Here is a 13,401-nt window from a genome sequence, read left to right as displayed (position 1 = left end):
GCTGCAGGATCAACCGCCCTGAGCCGCTCCGTGACCGTGGGAACCGCTCTGGGGAGCCGAGCGTTGCCCCGTTTCGGGCATACAGGGGCAGGGAGGGAGCCCCGGACAGGTGGTCCCTGGGCGGGGGGGGAGGTTTCGCCCCAGTTTCCGTCCTAGACCCCTCCCGGCCGGTCGCACCCCTCCTTCTTCTGGAGGCGATGATGTCCGAAGGCGCTGCCCCGAGTGCCACGGCCCCGGGGGCTGGGGGGGGGTCTCGGTTTCCCAACGCTCCGTCGCCCGCTGTGCCGGCTGCCCCGGCTTCGACCTCGGCCTCGGTTTATTCGCCCAGTCCCTGCGGCTGGGGGGGCACGAGCATCACCTGGGCAGGGCCCCCTTAAACCCCTCGTAAAGGCGAACGTCCTCCATCACCCGCCCCACTTAGATCAGAACAAAAATGCCGACCCCCAAAGCCCCCCCGGCAAGGCAGCAGCCGCGGCAGGGCGGGTTACGTGCCGACGGGGTGAATACAGGCGAACCCCCGCGCGCCCGGTCCCCGCACCCCCCCCCCCGGCCGCCCCCACCCCGGCCCCCCGTCGTCCCCATCTCCGCAGGCCCCGGCGCCCGAGCCCCCGCTCGAGGGGCAGGAGCACGCGGGGACGGCGGGGGCCGAGGGCGCGGGGTTGGCGTGAGGCCGGGCGTGCGTTCGTACGGGGTCACGGGAAAGGGAAACGGCCTCGTCACCTTCCCTCATCCCCGGGACGGACGCCGGCCCCGTGGAAAGGGCCTTCGGGAAACTCTGGGGGCACTCGGGGGGCCTTCGGGGCCGCTTTCCCCCGCGGAGATGGGCTGGGGGGCGGTGAGGAGCCCCCGGGGCTCAGAGCGGCCCAGGCCCCTCGCCCCCCGCGCAGCCCCAGGACCCGCGGCCCAGGGCCGGTGGCCACAGGCTAATGACGGGTCGGGGCAGGAAGGTGGGTGCAGCAGTTTATTCGCAGGCCGGGCAGGAGGTGTCCTGGGGCGGGCGGCTCCGGCTTCCCGGGACGGCGTGTCGGCTCCCGGGCAGGCGGCGGTCGATGGCCGGACACCCCTGCGCGGGAGGACGCGGGCGCCGCAGTTAGAGTGCTCTCCCGCTCCTCGTCCTCCTCCTCCTCCTCATCCTCCTCATCGGAGACCGGCGACCTGGGGCAGAAAGCGGCGGCCCGTGAGTCCCCCGGCCCGCTCCTCCCGCCTCGCCGCCCCTCCGTCGCCCACCGCCGCCTCCCCCGTGGCGCCCGGGGATGGCCCCCACTTTCACCCCACCTCGGCTTCGCCTCCTCCGCCCGTAGGTCCGCAGCCGCCTCCTGGTGCCCTGCCGCCTCTGTCTCGAGCGGGTTCTCCTCCGGCGGCTGCTGCGGCTGCGGCGGCTGCGGCCACGCCGGTCCCTGGCCATGCCTGCTGCTGCCGCCGGTCCCCGGCCTTCTGCCGGCCCCGCCGTGCGGCCCCCCAAGATATAGAAGGTGCGGGATTGTGATGCGTGATGACATCATAGTGTTGGGTGGCGATGCAAGGGGGCAGCCCCCCGCCCATCGCTAGGGCAGAAGAACGAGGGGCTTTGCCCCGATGACCCGTCCCTGGGTCCCCAGCTCTCCCCCCATGATGGGGAGGGACACACCCCCCCATACACCACCCCCCCCCAACAAACCTCTCCCCAGTTTCTCCCCCCAGCACCAAAACCGGGGCGCAGGGGCTCGGCCGGCCCAACGCCGCAGTTCCGTCCCGTTGAGCCGACGACGAACGCATCAGCCGTGCCGGGGTCCCGCTCGCCATGGCGGGCAAAGCCGGCTCCTGACACGGCCCCACGGCTCCCCGGCTGCTGCTGCCCCGATGGCGGGGGGCCCAGAGGGGCCGGCCCCTCCCCGCGGCCCCACAAACGCCCCAACCCCGTCCCAGGCAGCACGTGCCGAGGCCCAGGTCCATCGCAGGATTCGGTCCCAAGCTGCAGTTCCCAGTAGGCACGGGGCACTGGGACCCCTAAGTGGCTCCCGCTGCTCCCCGTTGCACACACACACACGCCTCCGTGCCAGCTCTCCGCTGGAGAAACAGCCATTTTCAGTCTTTTGTCCCAGCTCTCCTTCCCTCTGCAGCCCCTTGCCGGCATCCAGACCAGATTCTCCCCCCCCGTCACTTAAACCTCCGTGCCGGGGAAGGAAGGGCCCCCCCCGCCCGCAGAGCAGCAGGGAAGCACCACGCACCTGGAAAGAAACCTTCATGTCGTGCACAGCCCCGCACGGAGCCGCGTCCCAGCAGCTGCCGCGTCCCATCCGTGCACAGACCTGGCCCCCCCGGCTCCCTGCACCGCCGGGTCGGTGCCCGGCAGCAGAGCAAGGTTCTCCGGCAGCCCGTGGCCTTCAGCTTCCCTCCTGCGACGGCAGCCTGGTCTGGCCGAAACGCCCCCAGAGAGCCCACCGCCGGGCACCTCGCCCCCGCTCGCTGTCCCTCCAACCCCCTCTGCCTTCAGCCCAGAGGGTCTGGTCGAAATGGGGAGCACCCGGCCGAAACGGGGAGCGGAGGCAGTGGGGCAGGAGCCGGTGCCTGCAGCACGGTGGGCACGGAGGCTGGGCAGATTTGGGGTCCAACATTCCCCAGCAGTGCTGGATGCTGCTGATCCCCCCCCATTTAACACCCCGGCGTGGGGGCTCACCCATGCTGCCCATCGGCGAAGGAGATCCGGACCAGCACCGGCCGTCCCGCAGCCGCAGCACAGGGCGTGCACCATGGGACCCAGCCTGGCCTCTCGTTAATTATTCCGCCTGACGAGGGCTTGTTGTGCAAGCGGCTGGAAGGGACGGGAGGGCAGCCCAAACCTACCTCCAAAATCCTGCCCTCCTCACCGCGTGGGCACGAGCTGAGCCGCTGCTGAGCGGGGCCGGGGGGCAGGACCGCTTCCCTGCAAATACACAGCGCGTGGTTACCTGCAGCGGGCGTTTGTCTGCGCCTGGGTCTTTTCTGCTCCATCTCGCTTGGATTTCCCCCCTCTCTCATTCTTCATTAACTTCGCCCGTCGAAAAGATGAGACTGCAGAGCGCGGAAATCTTGTACACGGGGCGCCTCTTACGCACCCCTTACATTGCACACCCCCTGCGATCGGGCATCCCATGGACGCGCAGAAGCACCCCCCGAGCACAGGGGAGCACCCCCCCCCTTACTGCGTTACAGAGAGGCCCTTTGCAGAACCCAAACCCCGCGGGACGGTGAAGGCAGCTGCCCATCCCAGAGGGGCCGAATTTGGGGGGGCACAGGCAGGAGGCTGCCGCCGTGCCGGGGGAGGAGGGCTGCCTGCTTTCGGCCTGGCACGCCTCCGGCTTTCCCAGCGGCCGATAAGCCGTTAGGCATCCCCCCGCTTTGCGGTGACCGTGCAAGCAATTACCCTCCGTCCGGTTTAACCCATAGCCGGGTTTTGGTTCAAAACGGGCTGAATAGGCAGCGATTCAGCAGCTGCTGGGAAATTACAGCTTGCCTCATAGCGGGTAGTCACGGAAGAGAGGGAATATCTGCGTCTGTGCCCCAACAGCCCGTCACCCGGGTTTCTTCGGCAAGCACAGTGCAATCAAACCCTCCTCCGCTCTCCGATGGCCCTGGGTCCCCGGAGCAGCCACGCTGTGCTTCTGTCGCTCCCCAGCTCCGAAACCCCCGTCCCTGCACTGCGGAGGTGGGGCTGCTCGCAGGGGAAAAGCACCGTTAGTCCCAGTAAAAGCAAGAAAACTCCTTTCCCCGCACGTCTGGCTGCGCGCAGAGTCCCGGCCAGCGCCGTTCTAACCCGGAGCCGCCTCTGGACCACAGCTATTGCAGGGCTGTCCCGAGAAACGAGCCCACCACTGCGAGATTCGGAGGGCGGCCCAAGACCAGCAGCTTGCCCCAAACAGCTGCGAACTCGCTGTACGCGCGCCTGGAGAAAGGGAGAGCTACGGTTTGGCTGCTCTAGGCTCAACCCAGCTCTTCAAAAGCCCCAGGGTGGCACCGGTCTGTCCGCCCCAGGGAAGCCCCCCCGCACCGAGAGGAGCCGGGTGCTGCAGCAAACCCCGCGGCCCCGGGGCGGTATCTGCTAGATGTTTGTACCGCAGCAGGCACGGTGCCCGCCGTCTGCCTTCCGAAGGAGAAATAAATAAGCTGCTCCTGACCCCGCTGTCTCCGCGGTCCCGGCACTTTGCCAGTGCCACGTACGGCCCCCGCCGCCCCTTCTGCTGCAGCTCCCGGGGGGCTGCGCCGTCAGCCCGAGGAGGGGAGAAGGCAACGCGTGCTCTCGGAAAGCGGCAAACGAACCTCCGGGCACGCGCGTGCGCGACACCCGGCCATCGGTCAGTTCGGGTGGGAGTCACCCTGACCCAGCGCCGGCCGAGGGCATCGCGTGGGGTCACCGGTCGTCCCCACCTAACCACCGCCCTGGGAGGGGCTGATGTGCCGACACCCCAAAAGCGCGAGCTCCGTCCTCGCGCGGGGCCGGGAGCACCGTTTCTCGGCCCGACTGCGCGTGGCTTTGCACTTGCAGGGTGCGCGGGACGCTTCCCCCAGCGCTTCTCCTCTTGTCGCGGATGTTGCGCCCATCGTCCGTCACGGGCGGGAAGATGCCTGAGGTCCCGCAGCGACGCGTCCCCGTTTTGCCGAGTTAATGATTAAGACGATTTTGGAAGCGCTGGCACCCAGGCTATGGCAGGCAGGCCAAGGATGCTCGCCCTCTGCCCCGCCGCCGGGATCAATCATTCACCCGTCGGCGGGCACCACCTCCATATAAACGCCGGGACGGGTTCCCCAGCGCCGCTTTTCGGCAGGAGGAGGGAAACCAGCCCCGACATGAGGGCAGCTCTCACCCTGCTGCTGCTTTTCGCCGCCGTGCGTGCCGAGCACCGAGGTAGGGGCAGTTATCGTGCGCCGTTTTCGGTGGGCTCCCCTCTCCCCGGCTCACTGCCAAATCGCTGGGCAGGAATCGGCGAGAGGAAAGGGAAGGCGTGGGACGAGGCGTCGGTACCCGGGACGTCCCTTTGGGGTGATGCTGGAGGAGCTGGGAGGGGAAGAGGCTGGAGGGAGGGAGGGGGGGAGGACAGCGTCACAGAGCCCCCGGCTTCTTCCCTTGGCAAGGGAAAAGTGGATTTTCTGACCCCCCTCGCAAGCACCGTCTCACTGTAACCCCCCGGCTCCGGATGGAAACGATGCTCCGTGCCTCCCCTTGCTGCCTGCACAGCTCCGCAGGGCATCACCCACCTGCCAAAAACCCCCCAAAACCTTCTTCAGCCGCGCCGCTTTATGGAAATGAAAAGAAAGTCGGCACTCAGAGCAGGACCGACAGCCACTGTTCCTGCGAGGAAAGCCGATTGCCTTTTACCAGGGCTTCCCCCCTTTTCCCAGCGCCAGCAGCCCTGCAGAGCCCCCCCACTTCTTTCCCACCGCGGCAACGTGACCTTCCGCGTGACGGCACGTAACCCCTCGGTTTTGGGGAGATGACCCCGCTCTGCACTGTAATACCGGTAAATACTGGTATCAGTGTTTACCCTGCCGGTACCAAAGTCTAACCAGCGCGGTTTGTAGTAAAAATCGATAGCATTTTTCCAGGGATGGGAGCTGCCGGGGATGCTGCCGCCGCTGGGAGCTCCCGACCTCCGTGTCCCGTCTCCCGCGCCTCCGGCCCTTACGCTCTCCAAACCCTGCCAGAAAAACCACCGCCCCGCGTTCCAAACGTCCGTCTGGCCGAGGGACCCATCCCGCACCTCGTGTCCGACCTCCGGCTGTCCCGGCTCCGGGCAGGGGGTTCCCCCGGCCCCGTTCTTGGCCGGCAGAGCCGGAGCAGCAGCCCTGGGGACCAGAGGGGCTTCTCCCCCGCCCGCAGCCATTGCTGCTCCGCAGCTCTGTGCCAGCACCTCCCCGGGGATTGCCCCGAGTCGCGCTTGAGACCAGAACCAACTGCGTGATAATAAAAAAATAACAACCCTCAAGCGAATAAAGCGAGAGCCCCGCAGCCTTCGGCCGGCGTTGCGTTGCGTTGCGCGGGGCAGGGGGCGTAGCGTCCCTCATTGCCGCGCCGCCGCTGCTGACGGAGAGCGAGAGCAGAACGGGCTGCACCCGAGCCAGCCCCCCCGCACAAATCCTGCTCACGACTCCTCCTTTTTTCTGCGCTTACAGGTAAAGCTTATGTCCGGGACAAAGTCTGCCAGGAGTTCAAGACCCTGGGGAAGGAGGATTTCCGAACCCTGTAGGTACCTCCTGCCCTATTTGCCCTCCCAGGACACTCGGCACCTAAGCCAAGACCAAAAAAGAATAAATAAAAATAATCTTAGAAAGAGGAAGAATTACTCGCTCCCTGCAAATGAGGACTCCGATTGCTCTTAGCACAAGAAAAAAAAATTCACTTTGTTGTTAAACTCCTCGAAGCCAATTAAGGGCCTAAATAATCAGGCATTCTGACAGAGCCGGCGCGCGATGCCCTGGAAAGGGCAGCCCCCACCGAGACCCGCTCTGTTTTCCAAGGAATACGCCGCTATTTCTCGCCGCGCCGCAGCTGCTCCTCTCGGGCGGAGGGTGTCAACACCCCGTCTTGGCAGAAGGATGCTGCAGCCTGATTTATTTTTTTTAAAGAGAGAGAAAGGTGCCGCCAGCTCATCCTCTCCTTGCTCCCTGCTCCCAGGACCATTGTCGCCAACAGCAGGAAATTCTCCAACGCCACCTTCGAGGAGATCAGCCACCTCGTCCGCGAAATCGTCTCCCTGGCTGAGACCTGCTGCGCCGAAGGTGCCGACCCCTCCTGCTACGACGACGGGGTGAGGCTGTCCAAAACCGGGTGACGGACCCCAAAAACCGGGACCGGGGAGGGGGGGACACACACGGGATTGCCCTCGGCACGTAACCTCCTCTCCCTCCCGCAGTCCTCGGCTCTGTCGGCCAAATCCTGCGGCGGGGACTCTCCCTTCCCGGCGCACGCCGGCACGGCGGGGTGCTGCGCCCAGGAGGGGCTGGAGCAGAAGCTGTGCCTGGCCACCCTGCGGCACCCGCCCCAGGAGCTGCCCCGCTACCTCCAGCCCTCCAACGAGGAGCTCTGCCAGGCCTTCAAGAAGGACCCCAAGGACTTTGCAGACAGGTGAGCCGGGCTGGGGACGGCGCTCGGTCTTGCCGACAACGCCGGGCGACGCGCGGGTGCCCGCCACGGAAACCTCCCCCGGTCTCGGCCCTCCGCCGTCGCTGCTGCGGCTCTCGGCGGCCGTGGGGCTACCAGCGCATCGGAGCGAAAGGCCGGGGTGTCCTGCGTTCGCGCGGGCCGCGGGACCAGGATCTTAGGGAAGGGATGAGGGGTGCCGTCGCCCGCGCGAGTGGCTGCAGAGGGGCCACCGGCCCGCTCCGTGCCTTGGGGCAATAAGCCGGCAGCACGCGCTGCTGCCTGGAGCGGGCTCCCATCCCCGGGCAGCCCTAATGCCCCCCACCCCCCCATCCCCTGCACCCGAGCACCCAATCTGGGGTGGGGGGGGGGCCCGGGTCTCCTCAGCTCCCCCCCGCCGCAGGTTTCTGCACGAGTACGCCAGCAGCTATGGCCAGGCGCCCCTGCCCGTGCTCCTGGGCTCCACCAGGACCTTCCTCTCCATGGTCTCCACCTGCTGCATCTCCCCCGCGCCCACCGCCTGCTTCCTGAAGGAGGTGAGACCCTCGGGGCCGCCGGGCTCGTCCCCGGCCTCGCTCCCCGCGGAGCCGGGCGAGCGCCGTGCCGACGGCCCCAGGAGAGGTGGCCGTCAAAGGCTCGCGTGGGGACACCTCCATCCTCTTCTCGGGGCAGAAACTGGAAAGGAAAACCCTCTCCCTCCTCACCCTGATGTCAAACCGGGTTTGCTCCCGCTTCGCGGTGTACGGGAAGGACAAAGTCACCTTCAGGTAAAAGGGGAAACGGCCTTTTCTCTCCTCGAACACGCTCAGGCTGGGAGCGCATGCCTATTTCCAGCTGCGGATCCTGTCGGCCGGCAGCGTTCGCAAAGACAGGTTTGAGTTAAGATGTAAATCCGAGCGTGCTGGAGCATCCCGTGGAAACGCTCGGTGCGTGGCGGAGGCGCAGAGCGAGCCCCATGGCTCCCATCACCTCCCTCCCGCGGGTCCCATCACCTCCCTCCCTGCCTCCCATCACCTCCCTCCCGTGGGTCCCCGCGGCGAAACCCCCGCTTGGAGCTGTTGGGAGGGGAGGGGGGAGCTGAGCCCCCTGAGCCCCCCGCACCCTTGTGCCTGCCCAGCTACCTCGCCTCGCTGGCGCAGAAGATGCCCGCCGCCTCCTTCGAGGACCTCTTCCCCCTGGCAGAAGACGCTGCCGAGGTGTTTTCCCAGTGCTGCGACTCGGTGGCGGAGGACTGCATGCAGAAGAAGGTAGGGGAGCCAGGAGCTCACCCCAAAACCACCTCCCGACTCACAGCAGGGGCTTAGGGAGCGAACCCCGTGGTGGTGGGGGGGGTTCCCGCAGCATCACCAGCCCTGGCAGGACGCCGAGCCCCGCGCACCCTCCGCTCCCCCCTTTGCAGTTATCGGAGCACACGGCCAAAGCCTGTGGCGCGCTGTCGGCCCGAGACGAAAGGTTTGCCGACTGCTGCAAGGGGAAAAACCTCATGCAAAACTACTTCTGCATCTCGGCCTTGCCACCGGCGCCCACCCCCACGCTGCCGGAGGCGCAGAAGCCGACGGACGGGCAGCTCTGCGGCGAGGAGGGGGCTCGCCATGCCAAGAGGTGAGCGGTGCCCGCGGCGGCGGAGTCGCCGACCCTTCCTTCTCCCCTCGTCTTCGTTATACGCTTTGATTACTACGAGGGTAACCGGGGCGGGGGGGGGGGGGAGATCCTCTCTTCCCTCAGGGGTATCGCCCACGGGGGCTGCCCAAAGATGCAGAAAGCAGCCCCCATCCCACGCTGGGCAGCACCCGGCGTTAAAACTCACCCGGCGACTCGTTTTCCCCGCTCCAGGTACCTGTTTGAGCTGGCGCGGAGGCACACCAGCGTCCCCGATGCCTTCCTCGGCAAGCTGTACGACACCTGCCAGAGAGTCCGGGGGGAGTGCTGCTCTGCCCAGGACCCCCCCGCCTGCCTGGACAGCAAGGTGAGCGGTGGGGACGGCTCCGTTGGCTCCCCCTGCTCCCCACCCCACCGTGCCCCACGTCCCCCCCATGCCCCCGCAGAGGTTTTTCCCAGCCTGGTTCGAGCCGTGTCCCCCCCCTCTGCCACCCAGCACCGGCGGATGGAAGCAGAGCTGCCCCCCTTCCTGGCAAAGGCCGGCCAGCTCTGTGGGCAGTACACCGAGTTAAACTTCCTCGACTTCAAGAAGAGGTAAGCCTGTGCCCCCCCACCCCCCCAAACTGCATCAGCAGATGCAATCAGCGTGTGGCCGAAGCGTTGAGCATGCACGAGCGGAGCTGGGGGTTTGGAGCCTGCACGGCAGCCAAACACGGGGAAGCGCACAACGCGTCCCTTGCAGGGCATCCCGCCATGCCTGCGTGTCCCGTCCCCCCCACCCCCCAAAATGCCGCGTGGGTGTTTAACGCCCCCCCGGTCCCCGCTAAAACCTGCCGGTCCCCCCGCCGCAGGCTGCGGGAGAGCTTGGTGAAAACGCTGCCGGACGCCAGCCCCGAGCTGCTGGGGCAGCTGGTGGAACAGCGAGCCGAATTCGCCTCCACCTGCTGCCCCCCCAACGCGCCCCCCCTCTACTGCACCGCCAAGGTAAAGCCGTGGCCCCCGCCGCCCCGCGCCGTGCTGGCGGCCACCCCCCGCGCCCGCGCTGCCCCTCGGCTCTCTCCCCGCTTTCTGCAGGTGAGCGGGGAGCTGGGAGAGGCGTGCGGCGGGGGCTCCTGCCTGCTGGGCTAGGTGCCCCGAGGTGAGCGGCCGGGGCGGGGGTCCGGCACGTCGGCGTCGGGGACCGCTTCTCCGGTCGTGCACGGATGGAGAGGGGGTGCCCGGGACACGCGGGGAAGCGGGACGTCGAGGGGGAGCACGAGGGAACGGGGCTGTTGGACGCCCGGCAGACGGCCGCTCTTCCTTGCACCGGGAGAGGAAGGTGCCCCCGAGCCCACCGCCCACCGCCCACCCCACCACCGGTCTATTCCTGCAGCCCCAATAAAGACTTTAAAAAGCACCCTCGCTGCTGCTGGAAAGGCTTTCTGCACCCCCGGGGCGGCGGGGAGGGCTGGGAGAGGCACGGCCCCCGCTCCGCAGGCAGGAGGAGGAGGAGGTCCCAGCTCCGCTCCTGAGAGCTCACCGCCTAAAACCATCAAACCCACCAGAACCACTCCTGGAGTGCCCCCGGGGGCGGCTCGCTTTGGATGTTCAGCTGGCTGGAGGCTCTCGCCCATCACCCGAGCGGAGCCTCTGGGCACCCCCCAGCCCCAACTTCCCTGCCCAAACCCGGCCGTTGTTCGCGGGAGAACGGGATCGACAGACCCCGAGGGAAGCGGGAACGGCACCTCGGTGCGCGGGGCTGCGCAAAGACAAACCGCAAACCGCCGCCGCTCTAGGAACAGAGCACGCACGGGCTGAAGCGACGGCCAAAGGAAAGCAATAAATGAAATAAAGGGCTAGAAGTCCCTTACCAACGGGGCAGAGGGACTCCAGCCGAAAAGGGGACATGCGAGAGGCAGAGGAGCAACAGGCGGAATCGGGGGAAATCGATTTAAAGCTAATTAACGCCCCAGAGCAGCTGCTTTGCGGACAGCGTTAGCAGTCCGGAGCCGCCACACTCACCAGACCCGACCCGAAGCGAAACCAAGACGAAACCCCCCGTTCGCGTGGGTTCCTCTCTGTACTGGTGTGCACCAGTAGCCCCCAGTCTCTGCCTGGCTTCCCCCCGACGTGCGAAGCGAGATGGATTTGGGTGGCACAGTGTGGGACGGGGGGGGCTGCGCCCCACAGGCAGGTCGGTCCCTGCCAGAATCCCTCCCGCAACCCCAACGCTCCTCTCGGGAAAGATGGGGGGGTCGGCACAGACCGTCCTCCTCCCTGCCTGCCCGGGAGCCTGCGGCGGGCGCTGCCGTCGTTGCCCAAACCATTTCCTAGCAAATACAGCATCTGGGTGTGTCGTCCCCCCCGACCACGGTTCCCTTAGCTAGCAAAGGTATCGAAGGACCGTGCCCCCCCCCGTACTCTGGGGTCACTGACACCCCAGAACCCCGTTAGAAACAGAGCGGGGCCGCGCTCGGATGCTGCCTGCATCTGGCGCCTGGAGCAGGCTCCCGTCCCTGCCCCCACCCCCCCATCTCCTGCACCCGAGCACCCGATCCGGGGGGGCCAGGTCTTCTCAGGCCCCCCCAGGTCTCTGCACGAGTACGCCAGCAGCTATGGCCAGGCGCCCCTGCTCCGTGTCCTTTAGCCTGTGCTAAGGACGGGCAGCAATGCTGCACCCGCTGCCTGCACCTGCCCGCGGGCAGCACGGTGGGCACAGGCAGCGAACGCTGAGCCTGGTCCTGCCCGGCTCCCAAACCCCGGGGAGCGGCAGCCGCATCTCGTCGGAGCGGGGGAAGCACGAGAGGGAAGGCACCTCACCCACAGATGGGTGGCAATACGCTCTTATTTTTGGGGACAGAACTAGAAAAGGAGGAGAACTGGCTTTTTTTTTTTTTTTTTGTTTTTGTGCAAGAGGTGTGACTGGGCGAGATAAACACCCTTGCCGTGCATCAGCATCCAGACGCAGAAGATGCGCTCGCAGCCCGGCGGCACAGGGCAGTCACCGCTAACCCGGGACTGGGCGCTGTCGCCCCGCGGCAGCAAACGCACAGACGCCAGTTCCCCCCACCCGCCGCCGCGTTACCTCGGGCATTTATTTTCCAAAATAACCAACAGTTGTTCTTTTATCCTCTTCTGTCGGGGCGAGAGACCCACACCTCGCTCATATACTCGGCATCGCCTCAAATTCTCTCACCTCCCGCGGCACCTCCATGCGCGTGTGGACGCGTCTCTGCTCCAGGCAGCAGCGCTGGGCACCGGCCAGGGTCACCGCCGAGCACCCGGGTCCCGGCCGGACAGACGGCTCTGTCCCCCCCGCTCACCCCAAAACACGTCATTCCCCGTCAAGCACGAGGCGTTTGTTAGCTGCCAGCCTGGGCTTTCGCTCCCTTCCAGCGTCACGTTTGCATCCGTCACGCTCCTGGTGCGCACGCTAAGGGCGAACAACTACAGCGGCCTTCCAAGAAAAATTGGAGAAATACAACTGAGTGAGCCAAGAACATCTCCTCTGCTGCGTGCCTGTTTCTAGGAAATGTGCTGATAGATATAAAAAAAAAGCAAATAAACCAGCAGCACTTATTAGCGTTGCAGCTTTCCGGGCGAGCAGCGCGCGTTGCGATGCCCCAAGGGTATTTCCTAACGCCGAAAGCCCGAGCACGCTGGAGAGAGCAGAAAGCCAAGCCCGGGCTCTCTGCGGAGCAGCGGCATCGCTCACCCCTCCGCTCCCGGAGCGCAAAACTTTTGGCAGGGGCTTTGCTCCACACGCTTTGGGAGTGGGCAGCGCTGGCTGCTGGGGCGTCCCCCCCTCGGGGCTACCAGGGGCTTCAAAGCCTGAAGGCAGGGAAGGACGCGCGTGATGGCTGTCCGCTCCTCCCTCGCCCGCAGGGCACCCGCCCGAGCCCCGCAGCCCCAACCGGGAGGTTCCACCTGCCCCACGGCGGGGCCGGGGCTGCTGAACCCCACCGCGCCGATGGGTACTGGGGGGACGCCCTGAAACGCCACGCTGGGATAGGCAAGCCTAAAAAAAAAAAAAAAAAAAAAAGAAAACAAAGCAAGCCCAGGTACGCCCTGGGACCATGAGCAGCCTCACCAGGCGCTCAGCACCGCGACGGGAACGTCCCTGCCCCTGTGGCCCCCGGTTCCCCAGCCCTCGGCGCAGGGCTGGCCGGCCGCAATCCCCTGCCCTCGCTGCGTTTTGCCTCTCAAAGCCCACGAGCAAGCGCTGCCCGCCTGGGCGGGAGGCTCTGCGCAGCCACGGTGCCTTGAGCTCCCAAGCGCGCGTTCCCTCCGGTGCTCGGGCTCAGCTGTAATTAGCTATGGGAAAGCCCAATTTTACCGAGTCTTCCTCCCCACCCATTAATGAAGCAAGCGATCGCGCCGAGCCATTAACGAGATCGCATCCCCTATTAAGGATTCCATTTTAGCCATGGCCGTTTCCCCGTGCAGCTCCCGGGACCTTCCCCATGCCCCCCGCCCCCCCATCCCGCCCGCACCACGGACGCGTCCCCGCGGCTTTGCACCAGCAGCTGCCCCCACTCGCCTCGGAGGAGCCGCGCGTCGTGCCGCACCAGCGGCGGAGAAATAGGACGGGAACCCCCCCAGCCCCTACCCCGCCTGGGGACAACGAAACCTTTGCTGGCAGCACCCCGCACAGCGCCGGGGGGGGGGGCTCCCATCACTGCTTTTGTGGGGATCTCGTAGGGGGAGAAACCCCAACCTCCCCAAAAATA

At 66.5% G+C, this 13,401-nt stretch overlaps 2 protein-coding genes across 3 annotated transcripts; one reads left to right on the top strand and one right to left on the bottom strand.

The window, feature by feature from the left end:
• Positions 1–923: 923 nt before the first annotated feature.
• Positions 924–1,595, bottom strand: LOC129206323 (myristoylated alanine-rich C-kinase substrate-like). Its single transcript, XM_054825305.1, has 2 exons — positions 1,276–1,595; positions 924–1,155 (listed from the first exon to the last, which is right to left on the bottom strand). The coding sequence occupies exons 1-2, from the start codon at positions 1,500–1,502 to the stop codon at positions 924–926; spliced, it is 459 nt and encodes a 152-aa protein (XP_054681280.1). The 5' UTR covers positions 1,503–1,595.
• A 3,067-nt stretch (positions 1,596–4,662) lies between these two features.
• On the top strand, positions 4,663–10,088 carry GC (GC vitamin D binding protein). 2 transcript variants are annotated; one of them, XM_054824744.1, is made up of 12 exons: positions 4,663–4,861; positions 6,127–6,196; positions 6,629–6,761; positions 6,867–7,078; positions 7,497–7,629; positions 7,766–7,860; positions 8,211–8,340; positions 8,493–8,695; positions 8,927–9,059; positions 9,189–9,286; positions 9,544–9,676; positions 9,767–10,088. In XM_054824744.1, exons 1-12 carry the CDS (start codon positions 4,678–4,680, stop codon positions 9,818–9,820), a joined length of 1,578 nt encoding a protein of 525 aa, XP_054680719.1. In that variant the 5' UTR covers positions 4,663–4,677; the 3' UTR covers positions 9,821–10,088. The 2 variants fall into 2 exon arrangements, with proteins under 2 accessions (XP_054680719.1, XP_054680718.1); XM_054824743.1 differs by having other exon boundaries at positions 9,544–10,088.
• Positions 10,089–13,401: the final 3,313 nt, after the last annotated feature.

The sequence above is a fragment of the Grus americana genome, chromosome 4, assembly GCF_028858705.1.
Source record: "Grus americana isolate bGruAme1 chromosome 4, bGruAme1.mat, whole genome shotgun sequence".
In the NCBI taxonomy this organism is placed as follows: domain Eukaryota; kingdom Metazoa; phylum Chordata; class Aves; order Gruiformes; family Gruidae; genus Grus; species Grus americana.
The sequence above is the reverse complement of the archived record's forward strand: the minus strand, read 5'-3'. Positions and strand labels throughout refer to the sequence as shown.

Excerpts from the sequence above, each read along its gene's own strand:
- GC (XM_054824743.1), top strand. The coding sequence starts at position 4,678 with ATGCTCGCCCTCTGCCCCGCCGCCGGGATCAATCATTCACCCGTCGGC. Across the intron at positions 7,630-7,765 it reads CCGCCTGCTTCCTGAAGGAG|AAACTGGAAAGGAAAACCCT; the intron begins GTGAGACCCTCG and ends TTCTCGGGGCAG. Across the intron at positions 8,341-8,492 it reads AGGACTGCATGCAGAAGAAG|TTATCGGAGCACACGGCCAA; the intron begins GTAGGGGAGCCA and ends CCCCCTTTGCAG.
- LOC129206323 (XM_054825305.1), bottom strand. The coding sequence starts at position 1,502 with ATGATGTCATCACGCATCACAATCCCGCACCTTCTATATCTTGGGGGG. Across the intron at positions 1,156-1,275 it reads GCGGAGGAGGCGAAGCCGAG|GTCGCCGGTCTCCGATGAGG; the intron begins GTGGGGTGAAAG and ends TTTCTGCCCCAG.